Source organism: Numida meleagris, chromosome 11, assembly GCF_002078875.1.
Source record: "Numida meleagris isolate 19003 breed g44 Domestic line chromosome 11, NumMel1.0, whole genome shotgun sequence".
NCBI classification, from domain to species: Eukaryota; Metazoa; Chordata; class Aves; order Galliformes; family Numididae; genus Numida; species Numida meleagris.
The window spans coordinates 11,571,019-11,585,994 of record NC_034419.1 but is presented as its reverse complement, the minus strand read 5'-3'; the positions used below and the strand labels follow the sequence as shown (position 1 = coordinate 11,585,994).

General features: G+C 56.7%; 2 protein-coding genes across 3 annotated transcripts; one reads left to right on the top strand and one right to left on the bottom strand.

Moving 5' to 3' along the window:
- NDUFAF3 (NADH:ubiquinone oxidoreductase complex assembly factor 3) lies at nucleotides 94-1,429 on the top strand (the record flags this gene model as incomplete). The annotated part of the gene is given in 4 exon segments (XM_021410000.1): nucleotides 94-286; nucleotides 367-433; nucleotides 589-689; nucleotides 769-1,429. Coding segments are annotated over 4 exon segments (481 nt in total), but the record flags the coding sequence as incomplete, so codon positions are not given.
- Nucleotides 2,435-14,057, bottom strand: IMPDH2 (inosine monophosphate dehydrogenase 2). 2 transcript variants are annotated; one of them, XM_021409998.1, is made up of 15 exons: nucleotides 13,877-14,057; nucleotides 13,741-13,789; nucleotides 13,562-13,663; nucleotides 13,159-13,233; nucleotides 12,469-12,675; nucleotides 10,409-10,496; nucleotides 9,280-9,479; nucleotides 8,471-8,561; nucleotides 7,548-7,643; nucleotides 6,127-6,198; nucleotides 3,820-3,963; nucleotides 3,465-3,609; nucleotides 3,239-3,382; nucleotides 2,791-2,874; nucleotides 2,435-2,695 (listed from the first exon to the last, which is right to left on the bottom strand). In XM_021409998.1, exons 1-15 carry the CDS (start codon nucleotides 13,972-13,974, stop codon nucleotides 2,674-2,676), a joined length of 1,617 nt encoding a protein of 538 aa, XP_021265673.1. In that variant the 5' UTR covers nucleotides 13,975-14,057; the 3' UTR covers nucleotides 2,435-2,673. The 2 variants fall into 2 exon arrangements, with proteins under 2 accessions (XP_021265673.1, XP_021265674.1); XM_021409999.1 differs by lacking the exon at nucleotides 6,127-6,198 and having other exon boundaries at nucleotides 13,877-14,052.

The window sequence follows — 14,976 nt, the reverse complement described above, 5'->3', positions numbered from 1 at the left end:
CCGTCACAGGGTGCGGGGTCGGGGGGGGACGGCCCTGTGGGGACGGGGGTCCCGGTGCGGGCACACGGGGCTGAGCCGCCGCCGGTCCCGCAGGGCGCCGTGCCGCGGTCACCGCCTGACGCCGTCGGACGACGAGATGTACCAGCGGACGCGGGTGACGGTGCTGCAGCCCGAGAGCCCCAACACCGCCTTCATCGAGGGCTACAGCACCCGCGGGTTCAGCATCAGCGGGAGCGTGGTGGTCGGGCCCTGCGCCGTGCTGCCCCGCGCCATCCTGCAATGGAACGTGAGTGCGGGAGCGGGGCTGGGAGCGGGAGCGGGGCCAGGAGCGGGGCCGCCCCGCTGAGCGCCGCGCTGTGCCCGCAGGTCGGCTCCCACCGCGACATCTCGCTGCAGAGCCTGGCGCTGTTCCGCCTGCTGGAGCCGCGGATAGGTACGGCCCGAGGCACGGGATGGGGATGGGGATGGGGATGGGGATGGGGATGGGGATGGGGATGGGGATGGGCCCCCACGCTCGGGGCTCCCTCCGGGCGCTGGGGCAGCGCAGGAGCCTGCCTGCCGCTGTGCCACCTCTGTGCCTCGTTGCAGAGATCCTGGTGCTGGGCACGGGGGACAGAGTGGAGCAGCTCCATCCCAGCGTGCTGCGGCAGATGCGGCTGTGTGGGATTGCCGTGGAGGTGCAGGACACGGTGAGGTTGGGCCCTGCCCCGCGGCTGCCGTCCCTCTCCGTGGCCGTGACCCGTTCACCGTCCCTCTCTCCTTTCGCAGCCAAACGCGTGTGCCACCTTCAACTTCCTGACAAGCGAGAAACGCCTGACAGCCGCCGCCCTCATCCCCCCTCGGGGCACCTACACGGGGCTCACAGAGCTGCCCGCTGCCACGGACTGAGAGCATCTGCCCTCACCTGCCCGCAGCGCTGGGGCTGCCACACTCCGAGCACCGCTGCTGCGGGCAGAGAAACGCTGCAGGATGGAGCGTCAGAGCCCGGCTGCTGGCTGGTTACTGCCTCTCAGCGAGCAGGACGGTGTTGTGGAGTGCTGTACAGCCGTGCCTGGGGGCTGCACGAGGAGAATATACATAAATCAGAAGTGCAAAGCAATCACGGAGTGGTTAACGCTCAGCAAAGGGGCTGTGACGAGCTACTTGGCTTGGCGTGCTCACCACCCCTGCAGAGCTGGCAGGTGGCGGGGAGGGGGCAGCTCCTTGGGCTGGGTGCCAGGTGTCAGGGCCGCCTCCTGCCAGCAGCTCCTCGCCTGCCCCGTGCTCTGCTCTGAGGTTGGTGGCTCCCTGCTGAGCCCTGAGCTGCTGTAGGACGCTGCAGTGCTTGCCCTCCTCCCTGCAGGTGAATGAGTGCTTGGCACTGATACGGCTGTCCTGTAATTCCAGGTTCTGGTTTTAGCATATGCAAATCTAATTTGACATCCCCGTGCTACAGAGGTGAGTTTTTTCAGGCATCATTAGCGACAGAAGCGCTGTTGGTGAACACACGCTTACGTGCAGGAGCAGTGCTCGTCTTTGGCTGGGGGCAGGGTGCTGATCCAGGTGTAAAATACCTGCAGCACCCCGTGCTGTGCTGCAAGCTAACCTAGCCAGGCCAGGTGGTTTCAGTGGGCAGTCATGCAGAAAAGCAAACTTCTGCAGCATTCATCTGCCCACGAGCTGTTTGGTTGTGAGCCCACGTTTGAGTTCATTGTCCATGTGCCTTCCAGGAAACAACGGGCTCGTTATGCCCTGCGAGCACTCCAGCGCCGCAGGCCTCCAGCCTGGGCTGTTGCGTGGGGTGCGGGCAGAACGCCTGCGGCTGGGAGGTGTTCGGGATGTTTAGGGGAGGCCACAGAGAGGAGAAATACTGTGTTGTGGAGAGCACCAAGCACGTGAAAACAGGGAGGGCAGTGTGCTTGCTGAGGTGCGTGCTGTCTGCATACACATGCACAAGCACCTCCATGTTTGTCACTGCACCAGCCAACTGCTGCCTTGCGCCTGGCCGGGCAGCTCCCCACAGTGGCTGGTGGTGATACACGTTTGTTTTCCTGCCCAGGGGCCACTCATTTTCTGCTCAAGCCGGGTTGGTTTGCTAACATGAGCTGCCTTAGCCCTAAAGCACTCACTGTGAAGGGGTTGTCCCCTCTCCATTTTCCCCGACCCCCTGCCCGTCTTGGGGCCATCAGCTCCCCTGCTGGCCTTGTAGTGTGGTGTAAGATCCATCACTTCTCTGTAAAACCCTCCTGGAGCTGTGATAGCCCCTGAGGCTTCCAAACACTTTTTTTTTTTTTTTTTTTTTTAAAAACACTTACACTCAACACCCTTCCTTTCTCTTCACCCCTCCTGCTCAGCCCATTCCTACACCCTTGAGAGCATGCAGGGGGAAGACAGCAGCAAAAGATGAGGAGCAGAGAGGGCAGGACAGAGGCAAGGGCTGACTGGACACACCAACTACACCTCTTTTCCTCTTTTATTGTAAAACACAGCCAACACATACGAGGCTCCAGGCACCAGCCCAGAAGCATGGTTCCTGGGTGGCTTGTAGACCCTCGAAGGTGGGGATGAAGCAGCCAACAGATACAGGGAGCTCCAGGCAGCCCACAGAGAAATGGCACTTCTGCAGCACGAGCAGCTCCCATGGGGGGTAGCGTGAGGCCCAGTGGCACAATGACAGACACAGAGGGGCCTCCTTCAGAAGAGGCGCTTCTCATACCTGCAAGGACAAAAGCAAAACAGCCCTTTTACTGACCTGTCTGAGCCTAGGAAGGGGCCACAACACAGCTAGGAACAGGTGCCAGGAGCACTTACGAATGGAGGCCGTGAACCCCTCCTTCCACCTGGGCAGATGTCGTCCTCTTCTCAAACTTCAGCTCTCCCGAGTACATCATGGCTCTGGGAAGGAAGGACAGCCAGTGAGGTGCCACCCAGAGCCCAGGGAAGAGGGCCCTGACGTGTTTAGCCAGAGCAGCGGGGATGAGGCAGGCAGTGGTTCCTGCAGCTCCGGTCAGAGCGACCGTTGCTGTGCTCCTCAGAGCCAGGTAACCCAGCAACGCTTCAGGCCCAGCCAACAGAAAGTTCATGGGGAAGCCATGCTCCTGCACCTCTCGAGCTGGCAGATGTACCACCCAGTGCCTAACGGAGATAAGGGCTACAGCAAAGCAGCACTAGCACACTGCAGCTTGGGCACAGCCTGCCCAGAGACCCCAAAGGGCAGCACCACGGCCTAACCTAAGCACGAGCGCAGGTGAGCACTCACCGGACTTGGGTCAGGCTCTTGGCACCAATATCCTGGCAGGAATGCTGGATCCCAGCAATCAGGTATGGAATGAACTTGTGGATAGAGCCTTTGTCCTGCACTGCGCCAGAGACCCCCTGGGCCACTTTGATTTTGTCTGTCTCACTGCATGGGAGCAGAAACAAGAAAATTTGTGAGCCAGAGATCCCAACAACTTGGTCTGCCGTCCCAGAGCACCATCTCTTACCTGAAATACCGATTCTGGCTACCCAAGTTCTTGTCCATGGCATCCAGTGAGCCCATGCCACGGTATTTCTTCAGCCTAATTCCATCTGAGAAGAAGTACTCGCCTGGGGCCTCCGTGGTGGCAGCCAGGAGAGAGCCCATCATCACTAGTGCAAGAGATCAACAAGGGCAGCAGGTCAGCAGCAGGAAGGCCGTGGCTGCAAAACCCTCAGGATGACAGCACACAGCTCCTAAGCTGCGTTGGTCCCTTGTGCCCACAGCCTCCTGCAGGTTCACGCTCTCGTGCCGAGACTGACGCCATATGGAGCCACACATGGCACTCGGTGCACAACCCAGCTCCTCCGCGCTCCGCTCACCTGTGGAAGCACCGAGCGCGAGGGCCTTGGCGATGTGCCCAACTGTCTGGATCCCTCCGTCTGCAATCACCGGGACGCCAAATCTCCTGGCATATTCAGACACCTTGTACACAGCCGTGGCCTGGGGGCGGCCGCATGCCAGCACTACAGGTGAGGAGAGAGCAGGAAAAGAGTCAGCTCCTATGCAGCACTGCTTCCCCACCCCAGCAGGCCCTTCAGGCTTCCAGCACACACATGCCCCAGCACTCAGGAACCCACAAATCCCTGGGTGCTCCTTCCCTGGGCCGAGTTGCGAGAAGCACACGCCCGGGAGATACCTGCTGGGACATCCTCGTGGCCCTCAGCTCTGCAGGCTGGGGGTGATCTTGGGACTGGGATCTTTGATCAAATGAACGCCTGGGATGAGCCAAGGTTCGTGACTCATAGCGGGTGGACGGGGGGCTTGGGAAGGAAGCGGAGCGGACTCCAAATGCTCCTCTCCAGAGCATCCCTAGCACGGGCCATGTCCCACTGCCCGCCCCTTTCTAGCAGTGCCAGGCCCCTTCTCTGTATACCCAGCAGCTGTCCGCTGTGCCTCCTGCGTGGAGAGGCAGCTGGCTGGGAGACAGTCAATATGCATAGCTATATATAGATATATTGTTAGATATATACACACCTGCACGCACACACACACACACAAACATGCAGCAGTGGAAAAGGAAGTGGGCAGGATGATCAGACGGTTCACAGGAAATAATTTTTGTTCCTGCCCTGCAGTGCAGCCAGGATTCTGTCACTTTTAGCTGCCCCACGGGAGGGAAGTTATTAGCTCCAGATTTACCTGTGCTTCCCAGTCGCTAGCAGTTAGAGGCTTTCCACTGAGCATGGAAGGCTTGAGGGAAAATCAGCACAGGGCACGTCTTGTAACACATTTGTCAGCTGCAGGCATGCAAGTATGCCAAGATAAGCTTCTTTCACCGAGACTTCCCCACAATTAACCGGAAGCCTTTTCGCCAGTCACAGTTAGTCTGATACAGCAGATAAGATTATGGACATGCAGGATTAGTACTTCAGAGTGCAAACTCCAGGTGTGGTTTAGCCTGCTGCCAGCAGCACTGGCAGCACACCTCCCTGGCAGATCTGCCAAGGCCGAGAGGCTGCGATCGCTCTGTTCCCAGGGCTCAGCAGCAGCTGCTGAGAGAGGGAAGCCAGGTAGAGGTCATGAAAGAACTGATTTGAATGGAACAAAACTCTGCATTAAGCTAGGGCTCAGCCAGCCAGGGAGGTCTGCCAGGTCCAACGTGAACACTGTTAGCCTTAAAGAGATGGTCTCACTTGGTACCACACTGCTAAAGGCCACATTGAGGCCGCAAGGGAAGAGCTCAATGGGGAGAAGCAACTCATTTGGGAGGACCTAAAGCCTGGCATCTATAGGATCATACCAGGAAAAAGAGTGCACAGAAACCTCCCGCCAGCGACCACAGAGACCAGCCCTTTAAGGAACCACTTGGTTCAGGGCTCCTGGGAGCATCACACCGTTCCCAATGTCCCAGGGCCCAGCACCACAGCTTCCAAGTGCAGGCTTCCAAAGCAGGGTTCAGAGCACGCACACACCAAGTAGTGAGGGGGAGAGTTCATCTTTTTTAGTGTATCTGCAAAGGGTGGCCCTAAAAGATCAACCGCTAGAGAAAACCTTCCAGGATCTTCAACAGAAACCTCCTTCCCTTTGAGGTGTTTCAAAACAGAAAGGAAGGGCAAAACCCAAGGGTTACCATGGCTGTCTGCTCAATCCAGCAGCATCAGAGAAGTACAGAGCAAAGCTGCACCCTGTGCTGGGCAGGAGTGAGCCCCTTCTCTCCCCACAGGAATCAGGCATTAGTGCGGAGAGACGTGGTTCTGGTACACAGCTGTAACATGCTGTTATAACCCCGGGAGAGCCAGCTTCAAGTCAAGCTCAGCCAGTGCATAACTTCCCCACAACCGGGCCCAGATGTAGAGCAGGACTGAGGACTGCTCAGGGATCATCTCCCAGTGCTGGACTAGCAGGTGTGTGCCTGGGCTGGGGATCCAGCCAGGAGGCTCAGCCAGGCTCCCGAACTGGCTTTTGGCCTGAATGCCCTCAGTTTTGACAGTTCAGACCCTGCTTTAGGAATTCAGAAAGGCTTCTCAGCTTCAATTTCAGATTCAAAACCAGTATCCAAAGCCACAAAACCCCAAGTGCATCTACAGCTAAATTATTCTCAAACAAGCAGTAGGGCCATGTGCAGCCAAATCAGGGTCCTGCTTCAAGACACATAATTAGGGTTGGGAACAGGGCAAGTGACTTACTATAGGTGCCCGTGACAGTAGAAGGGCATTTGGGGCTGTGGGACTTTAGGTCTGGAGGGATCTTTGGAGCGGCTAAACAAAAACAAACACATATATTTTAGAGACAGAAGAACAGCAGCAGAACAAAGGACCCCAGCAGTGACCTGCTACTAGGCAGAGCATACGGTGTGGGACAGAGCTGACCTTGCAAACCCTTCCTAGCCCGAGCCAAGCCAGAGGCCAGTTCCAAGCCAGCCAGGCCGGCTGTGCGCAGCGCATGCTCACCCTACCCCAGCAGCCATCCAAGAAGGTAAATCCATTAACCCCCAGAATGAGAGTTTTTGCCCTAAGAGGGCCAAAAGCCTGGGGAGCCGTGCTTAAGAGCTTGGCAACCCTGTCTGCTGCAAAGTGGCATGTTCTAGCTTTGCTCCTTCCCCCAAGCCAGCACCCAACCCGACCGCCTGCAGCACCCTCTGGAGATGATCACCACACTGCAGAGCAAAGCATGCCTTGTACTCTGCCTCAGGGCAGACAGAGCAGGACACACAAATCTCGGTTCCACTCCTGCTGTGGGAGCATCAGCCCGATGCTGGCTGTGAGGTCGAGAATCCCTGCAGCCACAGCACCCTCAGCAGGCAAAGCAAAAAACGAGGTTCAGGTCCAGGGCAGCTCAGAGGTTCCACACCAGAATCGGCAGAGCGCTAGCACAACGTGTCCATGTGTCAGCCACCTCTTGCTGCTCCCATGGTGAGGACCGAGGAGCAAAGCAGATGGGCTGCACCTGCAGGCTGCAGTGCCTCACCACCCCCTCTGCACCTCACCTGTCAGAATTAGAACACGAGGACTGAGCCTGGCCTCAAAGTAGACTTTTCCAGGCCTCGTCTACTCTCTCTCTGCCTCTTAGCTAAGGGTGACACTGCCTCTGCCCAGCACAAGCTCCCACTAACTGCAGAGACAACAGCCAGAAACCCCACTTCAGCACGGAAATTGCAGAAAGGCATGGAGCCCAGCAGACCAAAATTCAACCACCACACACACTACTGCCAGAGGGAAGGGGAGCACGGACAGCCTGGCGCATTAACCCATCGCCGCTGCTGCTTTCTTCAGCACAGAACAGAGAGCTGGGAAGTCCCTCTTGCTGCAGTGCTGTCTGCCAAGCCCACCCTGCCCCACGCCAGTGGCTCCCCTTGGGCAAAGCCACGCATGCCACACCTGCTCTACTCAGTCTCAGTCAGTACTGGGAAATGCCTTTGCTGCTGCTGCGACCCCAAAGGTTTGACCCCAGTGATGAGAGTGTCCTGGACAAAGTGGGTAGAAGGCTGTTTGCTGTGAGAACAGCTGTTACGATGGGAGAAGTCTGTCCCGGCTGCACTGCTTTTAGCAGAGTACCTCTACTGACCAGATGTCTTCAGACTATTTGGGAGACAGCTGATCTCTCTCACCTTCCTGCGTGATGCAGATGGAGCCACTGCCCATCCCGACTCTCAGGGCATCGACCCCTGCGTCAATGAGGTTCTTGGCCTGAGCAGCGGTCACAACTGTGGGGAGCAGAAACTGGTTTGAAGAGAGACAAGCAAATTTGTGCATGACGCTGCTCTGCCCTGGTGCTTGCCCCTGTGGCTGCAGACATCCCGTACCCAGGGCTCCGGCTGGCCAGCTGTGCCAGAGCCAGGACTATCTGCCCACCACTACCTGCAAAAGCAGGAGTTAGAGCGTCCCAGTCATCCCCAGTAGATGAGATGACATAGGTTCACCGGCTCCTTATACCCAAAGGCTGAGGTAGCAGAGGGCACTACCTAATGCCAAACACTCCCTGGGCCACAGCAGGCAGTGAGGGCAGAGCACAGGTTAAGAGCAGCACCAGTAACATGTTAACCAGGTAACAACAGGGACTGCTGTGCTCTGCAGTCAAGAGGCACGGAAAGTCCCCACTGGACTGCCACATAAAGCAATATTCAGTGTTACTAACCAAAAATGTTAAACTGGTGTGCAAAAGAGGCTAACGTGTAACGGGCTACCAAGCCCTGCAGCGCACTGTGCTGCACAATGAAGGTTTCAGAAACTCTGGCAGCAGCAGGGTACCGCTCAGCATCCGCAGAACAGTGCTGCTCCGTTCCACAAGTCAGATGAAACCGTTAAGTTCAGACGTTTACCGACAGGTTTGCTTCACACTGTTCTCAGACATAGGGTCTAAATATTGGGTAGTCCTGCGTGGGGCCAGGAATTGGACTCGATGATCTTTGCGGGTCCCTTCTAACTTGGGCTATTCTACGATTCCATGTTTTCATTCATGTCCCTGCAGCTCCCTCTATGTCTAAGAGAGTGAACATAATTTAGAAACGAGAAGTCTTCAACACATGCCTACCATTTCCTCCAATAACTTGTAGGCTGGGGTATTTCTCCTTAATATATTTAATCATATTGATCTGGAAGATGGAGTTCCCCTGAGAGGAATCCTGCAACAGAAAGAAAACCAATTTCAACTGGAATTTCTCTAGAAGATTATAAGTACAGCTCTGGAAGAACCTCAGATCTTCACTCTGCTTATGGGGATCTCTGCTAAACTTGCTAAGCAGGCAGAATAACACCCCAAACTGAGCACAGAACCAGAGGAGAAGCTGCTGTCAAGATAGTAACGTACCTCCCTATGCAAGGCAGTTTATCATAAAGACTTCAGTAATATCCTTCACACTTCAATCCCACAGCTCTCCTACTTTTCACCAGTGGGCAACAAGCAGCACATCTGGCTGCACATAAGAACCAGCTGCTCTACCAACAGGACACCGTTTGCCTTGTCTCAGACCGCAGGTGAAACAGGAAGGCAGGAGGAACGCTTCTCTCCCTGCTGTCTAGCAGAACAGCCCAAATACCAGATGTCAACCACCTCACCATCAGGCCGTGCCAACCCTCGGTGACCCAGGCAGCTGGCAGTGCCTGTTAAACATTTCCAGCTGCAGCCCAGCCCAGCCATGCCCTCGGAGCACAGCGGACTTGCAGGCTAACAATCGATGAGAAACAATGTGCAAATACCAGCAGTGACTGCTGTGCCTGAAAGCTTAAACAGCAGAGGTGGAGCACCTCGAGAGTAACTGCCATGCTGCTGTTCCACTGCCAGGAGATCTTCAGGTCGGATCCTCAGCCCACCCCAACCCCCCAGGCGTTGCAGCAGCTCACCAGCACGACTGCATCCACGCCAGCCTGCACAAGGAGGTCCAGCCGGTACTTGTCATCTTCGTGTGTCCCGATAGCAGCACCACACAGCAGCTGCTTCTTGGAGTCCTTAGAAGCCAGAGGGTAGTCCCGGTTCTTCTTGAGATCCGTGCGGGCAATTATCGCCACCAGCTCGTCGTCCTCATTAACAATTGGCAGCTTGCCTTGAGACAAACAGAGAACATTCCTGCAGACAGACAGCAGCCCAGAGCCGTGTGGCAGAGCAGCAGCAGCAGGCACTGGCCGAGGTGGTGACCCAGAGCTTGGCTTACGACAGGTACCCCCGGCTCCTGCTCCCTGGTAATGTAGTTAGCACGGCCACCAATAAGGCAAACATCCAGAGTATGTAAGCGGGCTGCTCAGTATCAGCTTCTCTCCTTCCTCCTCCTCTCTGGTGCCCGGGTGTGGGAACACCAATTAACAGTGTGATTACGGCCACCAGCATTATCAAAGCCCAGGTGCTGGGTTGCCAGGATGCACTGACACCCACAGTGGCACTGGGATCACCATCTATAAAATCAAGCAGCAGTATGCCCTAAGTGGGACCGAGGCCAGAACTGCTGCTGGATAGCAAACCCCGCGACTGCCCAGGGGCCAGGGACGTTCTCCATCACCAGCTGCTTCCTCTGAGGAGAGAGTGGCTCATGTTCTTTTAGGTACAGTCTGAGTCTGGATTACAGCCACTGAATTTGACCTGACCTGCAGAGGGTCCAGATGACTGAAAAATCTGCGTAACAGAGAATTCTAGGAATTCAAGTCAAACTATCAAATCCTAACAGAGCTGAACTGGGTGCCAAAACGCAAAGGCCAGGATTCAAAATGGAAGAGGCGTGGCAGGACAGCCAGGCGTTCTCCAGTCACTGGGTTGCCAAGAATCCCCCAACTTCAAACAGATCTGAGATGAACGCATGTGAACTCCGTCCCCTGGCACAGGGCTTGGGGCACTCTCTCCCCGCTGTCCTTCCCTCGTGGCACGCGGCCTTTCCATGGTCCACCCACGCACGGATGTGTGCTCACATTCTCCTTCTCCCACTGCTCCTCCCAGACCCGCACTCCCACCGCTCTCCGTTCTGTCACACGCGTTCACGTGTACCTTTTTTACTTCTTTGCAGAATTTCATTTGCTTCTTTCAACATGACACCAGCTGGGGCCACTACAAGATCCTCCCGCTTTGTCATGATCTGGTGGGAGGGAGAAGACAGAAAGTCGTAAGAACTCCTTCGCACTGATCTGAAAATACTGAGCCCCTCTGCCCACGTGAAATGCTCCACGGCACAGTGGGAGTACGCTGCAGACAAAGGAGCCCACAGCACAGCAACACGCCTCCAGCAACACACAGGAACAGCCTCCAATGCTCTGCCCCCACGTGAGCAGCAGCCAGATGGAATCTGTCACACACAGCCCCCAAACCCATCGGTGCAATGAATACAAGAGGTGCCAGAGGGCCTCAGCAAGCCGAGGGAGAGCACCTGCAAGCAACAGCTCTCAGATGACTCTCAGGAAGACGTCACCCAAACCAACAGCTTCCTTTTTAATAGAGCACAGGCAACCAAGGGCTGGAGATGCTTCCAGAACTGCTCACTGCTCTGGCAGAAATGCACCGAGCCCTGCATGCAGCCAGCAGCCCCAGCACGTGGCTCTGCGAGGGCTCCGCTCAGAACAGCGAGCTGCTGGGAAGGTCACTGGGGCAAAGGAGTCACTCAAATCCAAACAAACATGTTCACCCACGCTCACTCTGACAAACAAACATCAAAACACAGTAGAACAGCAAGGGACAACGGGCACAGCTGGAACACAGGCTTATTTGATGTGGGATATGGGGCCAAATGCCAGAAGAGCAGCTGAGAAGCAGTCAGACCTCCATGCCTGGAGATACAGACAGCCCCGAGCAATCTGCTGCACCCGAACCACAAGCAGAGGGCTGGGGAGACCACCCTGCCCCTTCCCACCCCAGCGCTCTGCAATCCCAAAGTTCACATGCGATGTTCTCATAAAAGGTTACTCAGGAAGGCCAGGCAAAGCTGAGAAGGAAGACTGAACCTCAAGGAAGGTAGATTAGTTGCACACAAAAGAAATGATGGAATACTTTAGCTATCGATACCATAAGAACAGATACTTTGCATCAGGGAGGACATTTGCCCTGCCTACATCCACCTAAAATCCTCTTTCTGACAAAATCCACCTCTCAGAAGCCTGAAACATCACAGAAACATCCTGTGACCCACAAGCTTCCTGAGCTCCAGAGACCCATGTGTTTAACCAGATGGCAACGAATGGGCTGGCAAGACCACTGCTGAGCTGCAAACATGGAAAGATCTAGGAGACCATTCATTGCCTTCACCAACAGCAGCGAGCTTCCAACTCCACAGTGCTGAACGAGCCACATAAAGCACGAGTGGAGGTTCTCATCACGTTCTTCTGAATGGGACAGCATCGCTTCAAAGGGCCACGCATGCTTTTAGAACCTGCTCCTGTCGCAGGACTCTTGTTACGGGTATTTATAGGAGATTTAAAAGTGAACAAGGATGAGCATGTGACAACAGGTTTGTTCAGCAAGAGCTAATAATAGTCCTGAGCCAAGAGCAGCAGCTGGCCCCAAGGCACCGCTGGTGTAACCCACAGCACCGTGGTGTACAGTTACACAGCTCAAGTGACACAAACAGCCGAACTAACAGGAATCAACACCAGCGTTACAGAGAACGTGTTCCTGTAAGAGGGGAGTTTGAGAGTGCAGCATTATAAAAGGCAACTTATTCATCTTCAAGCTCAGCGTGTTATTTTAAAGAAGTGAGTGGTCTAGATGAGGCATGAAGGGAAACGCGGGCCAGGAAAGGAGGAGCAGTACTTGGAAGGCTTGCTGGGCACAGGGCAGTTGCTACAGCCCCAGCCCACACCAGCACGGGACAGCAGCAGCAAGCAGGAACACTGGGAACTCCTGCACCAACAGACAGCACCAGTTGTAGAGAAGACGGTTTTCACAATGCAGAAGGGAGGTAAATGGAGGAGATGCTCTGCCCTAGAAAAGACTGACTTGGCAGAGCTAACATGGAGCCTGCTACCGCCTGCTGGCACAGCCTCTCATGGCCATGATCTGATCCCTCTCTTTTGCACAGGGGCTTCCTAGTGTAACGCACACATCTAGCAGGTGCTCACCTCGCCCAGGGGCAAGTCGTGCTCTGACTCTTTCAGGAAGTCAATGTCTCGAGATGAGATGATACCAACCAGCTTGCCCCCCATCTTTCCATTGTCTGTGATGGGAATCCCGCAGAAACCATGACGAGCTTTGGCTTCAAACACATCTCGCACTCTGTCGTTAGGGCTCAGCACCACAGGGTCTGTGATGAATCCTTGCTCGTATTTCTGAAAAGAGAAGATGTTCAGCAGATAGGCTGAGCAGCACCACTGGGCTGAGCAGTGCCTGGTAGACACTGTCCAGGCACAAAGGTCTGCAGCCACCCAGCCTGGCCAGATGCTCATCACCAAAATGCAGAACAGCACTAAGGCTCACTCAGGTAGCATTAGATTTGAAGGAGTTCCCAGATTGACCTGGCTGAAATTAAGGGCAACATTCCCACTCAGATTTCAAAAGCCACACTGAGCTCAGCATAGCGTACAACAAAAGTGTGAGGTTTGTGGAGGCAACCACGCCAGCACCGCCACTCTGAAACGTGAAGATCCAGCACACACTGCAGTCTCATCTTGCAGCTGCAGCTCCTTTCCCAGCAGGCTGGAAGGGCTCCAGGCCTAAACCATCCTCCAGGTCTATACGGCCAAACGCAAGGTGCTGCAATGGGTTGGGCCAACCCCCGCTCTGCCACCCGCCCCAAGCACACCGCTGCTCACCTTCACCTTCCGCACCTCGTTGGCCTGGAACTCGGGGGTGCAGTTATGGTGGATGAAGCCGATTCCCCCTGTGAGCTGAAGACACAGAGGCAGATGAGAGCTGTGGGCAAAGGGGTACGGCCCTTCCCTAAAGACCGACGGGTGGATGCAGAGAGGCCCTTCCCTCAGGGACTGACAGGTGGATGTGGAGCCTGGGGCACAGCGGCCTGGGGATGAGCACAGGATCGGCCCCTCCCCACTGCTCTAGGGAGCGATGGGGAGAAGCAGGGGGCCTCGCAGGAGCTCCAGAGGGCTCTGCAGGTGCATGGGACAGCCCCGAGGTACACGGCAGGCCCACGCCATGCTGCCCCCAACATCCCCCGGGGCAGCGGCACGGCGCGATGCGGGCAGGGCGGGCACTCACCGCCATGGCGATGGCCATGCCGGCCTCGGTCACCGTGTCCATGGGCGAGGAGACGAGCGGAGTCTTCAGCGTGATCCGCTTGGTCAGCGCCGAGGTCAGGTCCTGCGTGCCGGGAGAGCAGCGCTGAGCGGCGCAGGCCCCCCCGCCCCCGCAGCCCGCAGCCCAGCCCCGGCACTCACCACCTGGTCCGCCGTGAAGTCGATGTACCCGGGCAGGATGAGGAAATCGCTGCGGGAACGGAACGGAAAGGAGAGGCCTCAGCGCCGGGCCCGGCGCCCGCCCCGCGCCCCCCGCCCCGCAGCCCCGCTCCCTCACTTGTAGGTGAGCCCATCTCCGCAGCTGAACAGCTGCTGCGCCGTCAGCCCGTCGTCGGGCACGTAGCCGGTGCCGCCGCTGATGAGGTAGTCCGCCATGCCGCCCCGCGCCGCCCGCTCCGCTCTGCTCCGCTCCGCCCCGCACACGCGGCCCTACGGCGGCCGGCAGGGATCGCGCAGCGCCGCCCCAACCGCAGCGAGAGCGCGGCCTGCCCGCACGGCCGGCGTGACGTGACGTGACGCCACGTGACTGCGTGACGCGACGTAACGCGGCGCCGCGCGGCTGCAGGAGGGAGCAGCTCGCCGTGCTGGTACGGAATTCCCGGTCGTTCTCAGCTGAGCGCTGTTTCCAGCCGCCCGTTGCTGGACTATAGCCCCTGTCTGCAGGAAGCGAAGCGCTCAGGATCGCCCCGCCAGAAGCAGACACCAGACAGGACCCCCTGGTGCCCGCCGAGCCCAGAACGCCGCATCCCAAGGACACAGCGTTACCTGCTCTGCTCATCCCGTAACCGGAGGCACTGTGCCAGAGCCAGAGCAGCTTCTGTTCTGTTCCCTCTGTTAGAGGAGGGCCATGGAGCTGCTCAGAGGGCTGCAGCACCTCTCCTCTGAAGGCAGGCTGAAGGAGCTGGGCTTCTTCAGCTGGGAGAAGAGAAGGCTGCGGTGAGATATCATTGTGGCCTTCCAGCACTTGAAGGGACCTAACAAGCAGGAGAGGGACCAGCTTCTACAGGAACACGTAGTGACAGGACAAGGGGGAATGGCTTTAAACTTAAAGAGGGGAGATTTAGGTTAGATGTGAGGAAGAAATTCTGTACTCAGAGGGCGGTGAAGTGCTGGCACAGCTGCCCAGAGCTGTGGGTGCCCCATCCCTGGAGGTGCCCAAGGCCAGGCTGGATGGGGCCCTGGGCAGCCAGCCCACAGCATGGGGTTGGATCTTTAAGGTCCCCTCCAACCTATGCCACTCTACGATTCTGATTTTAAACGAAGGATGGTGCTAGCAAAGGTTTGCTAATTCTACCTAGGAGGCACACGCTGATCTCACCTGCTGCACTACAGCACAGGCACAGCCGTAAATAGGTTGAGTCAGCTTCTGTTCCAAAA

Excerpts from the sequence above, each read along its gene's own strand:
- IMPDH2 (XM_021409998.1), bottom strand. The coding sequence starts at position 13,974 with ATGGCGGACTACCTCATCAGCGGCGGCACCGGCTACGTGCCCGACGAC. Across the intron at positions 3,964-6,126 it reads TACTGTCACGGGCACCTATA|TGCTGGCATGCGGCCGCCCC; the intron begins GTAAGTCACTTG and ends CCTCACCTGTAG. Across the intron at positions 3,610-3,819 it reads CGCGCTCGGTGCTTCCACAG|TGATGATGGGCTCTCTCCTG; the intron begins GTGAGCGGAGCG and ends CTCTTGCACTAG.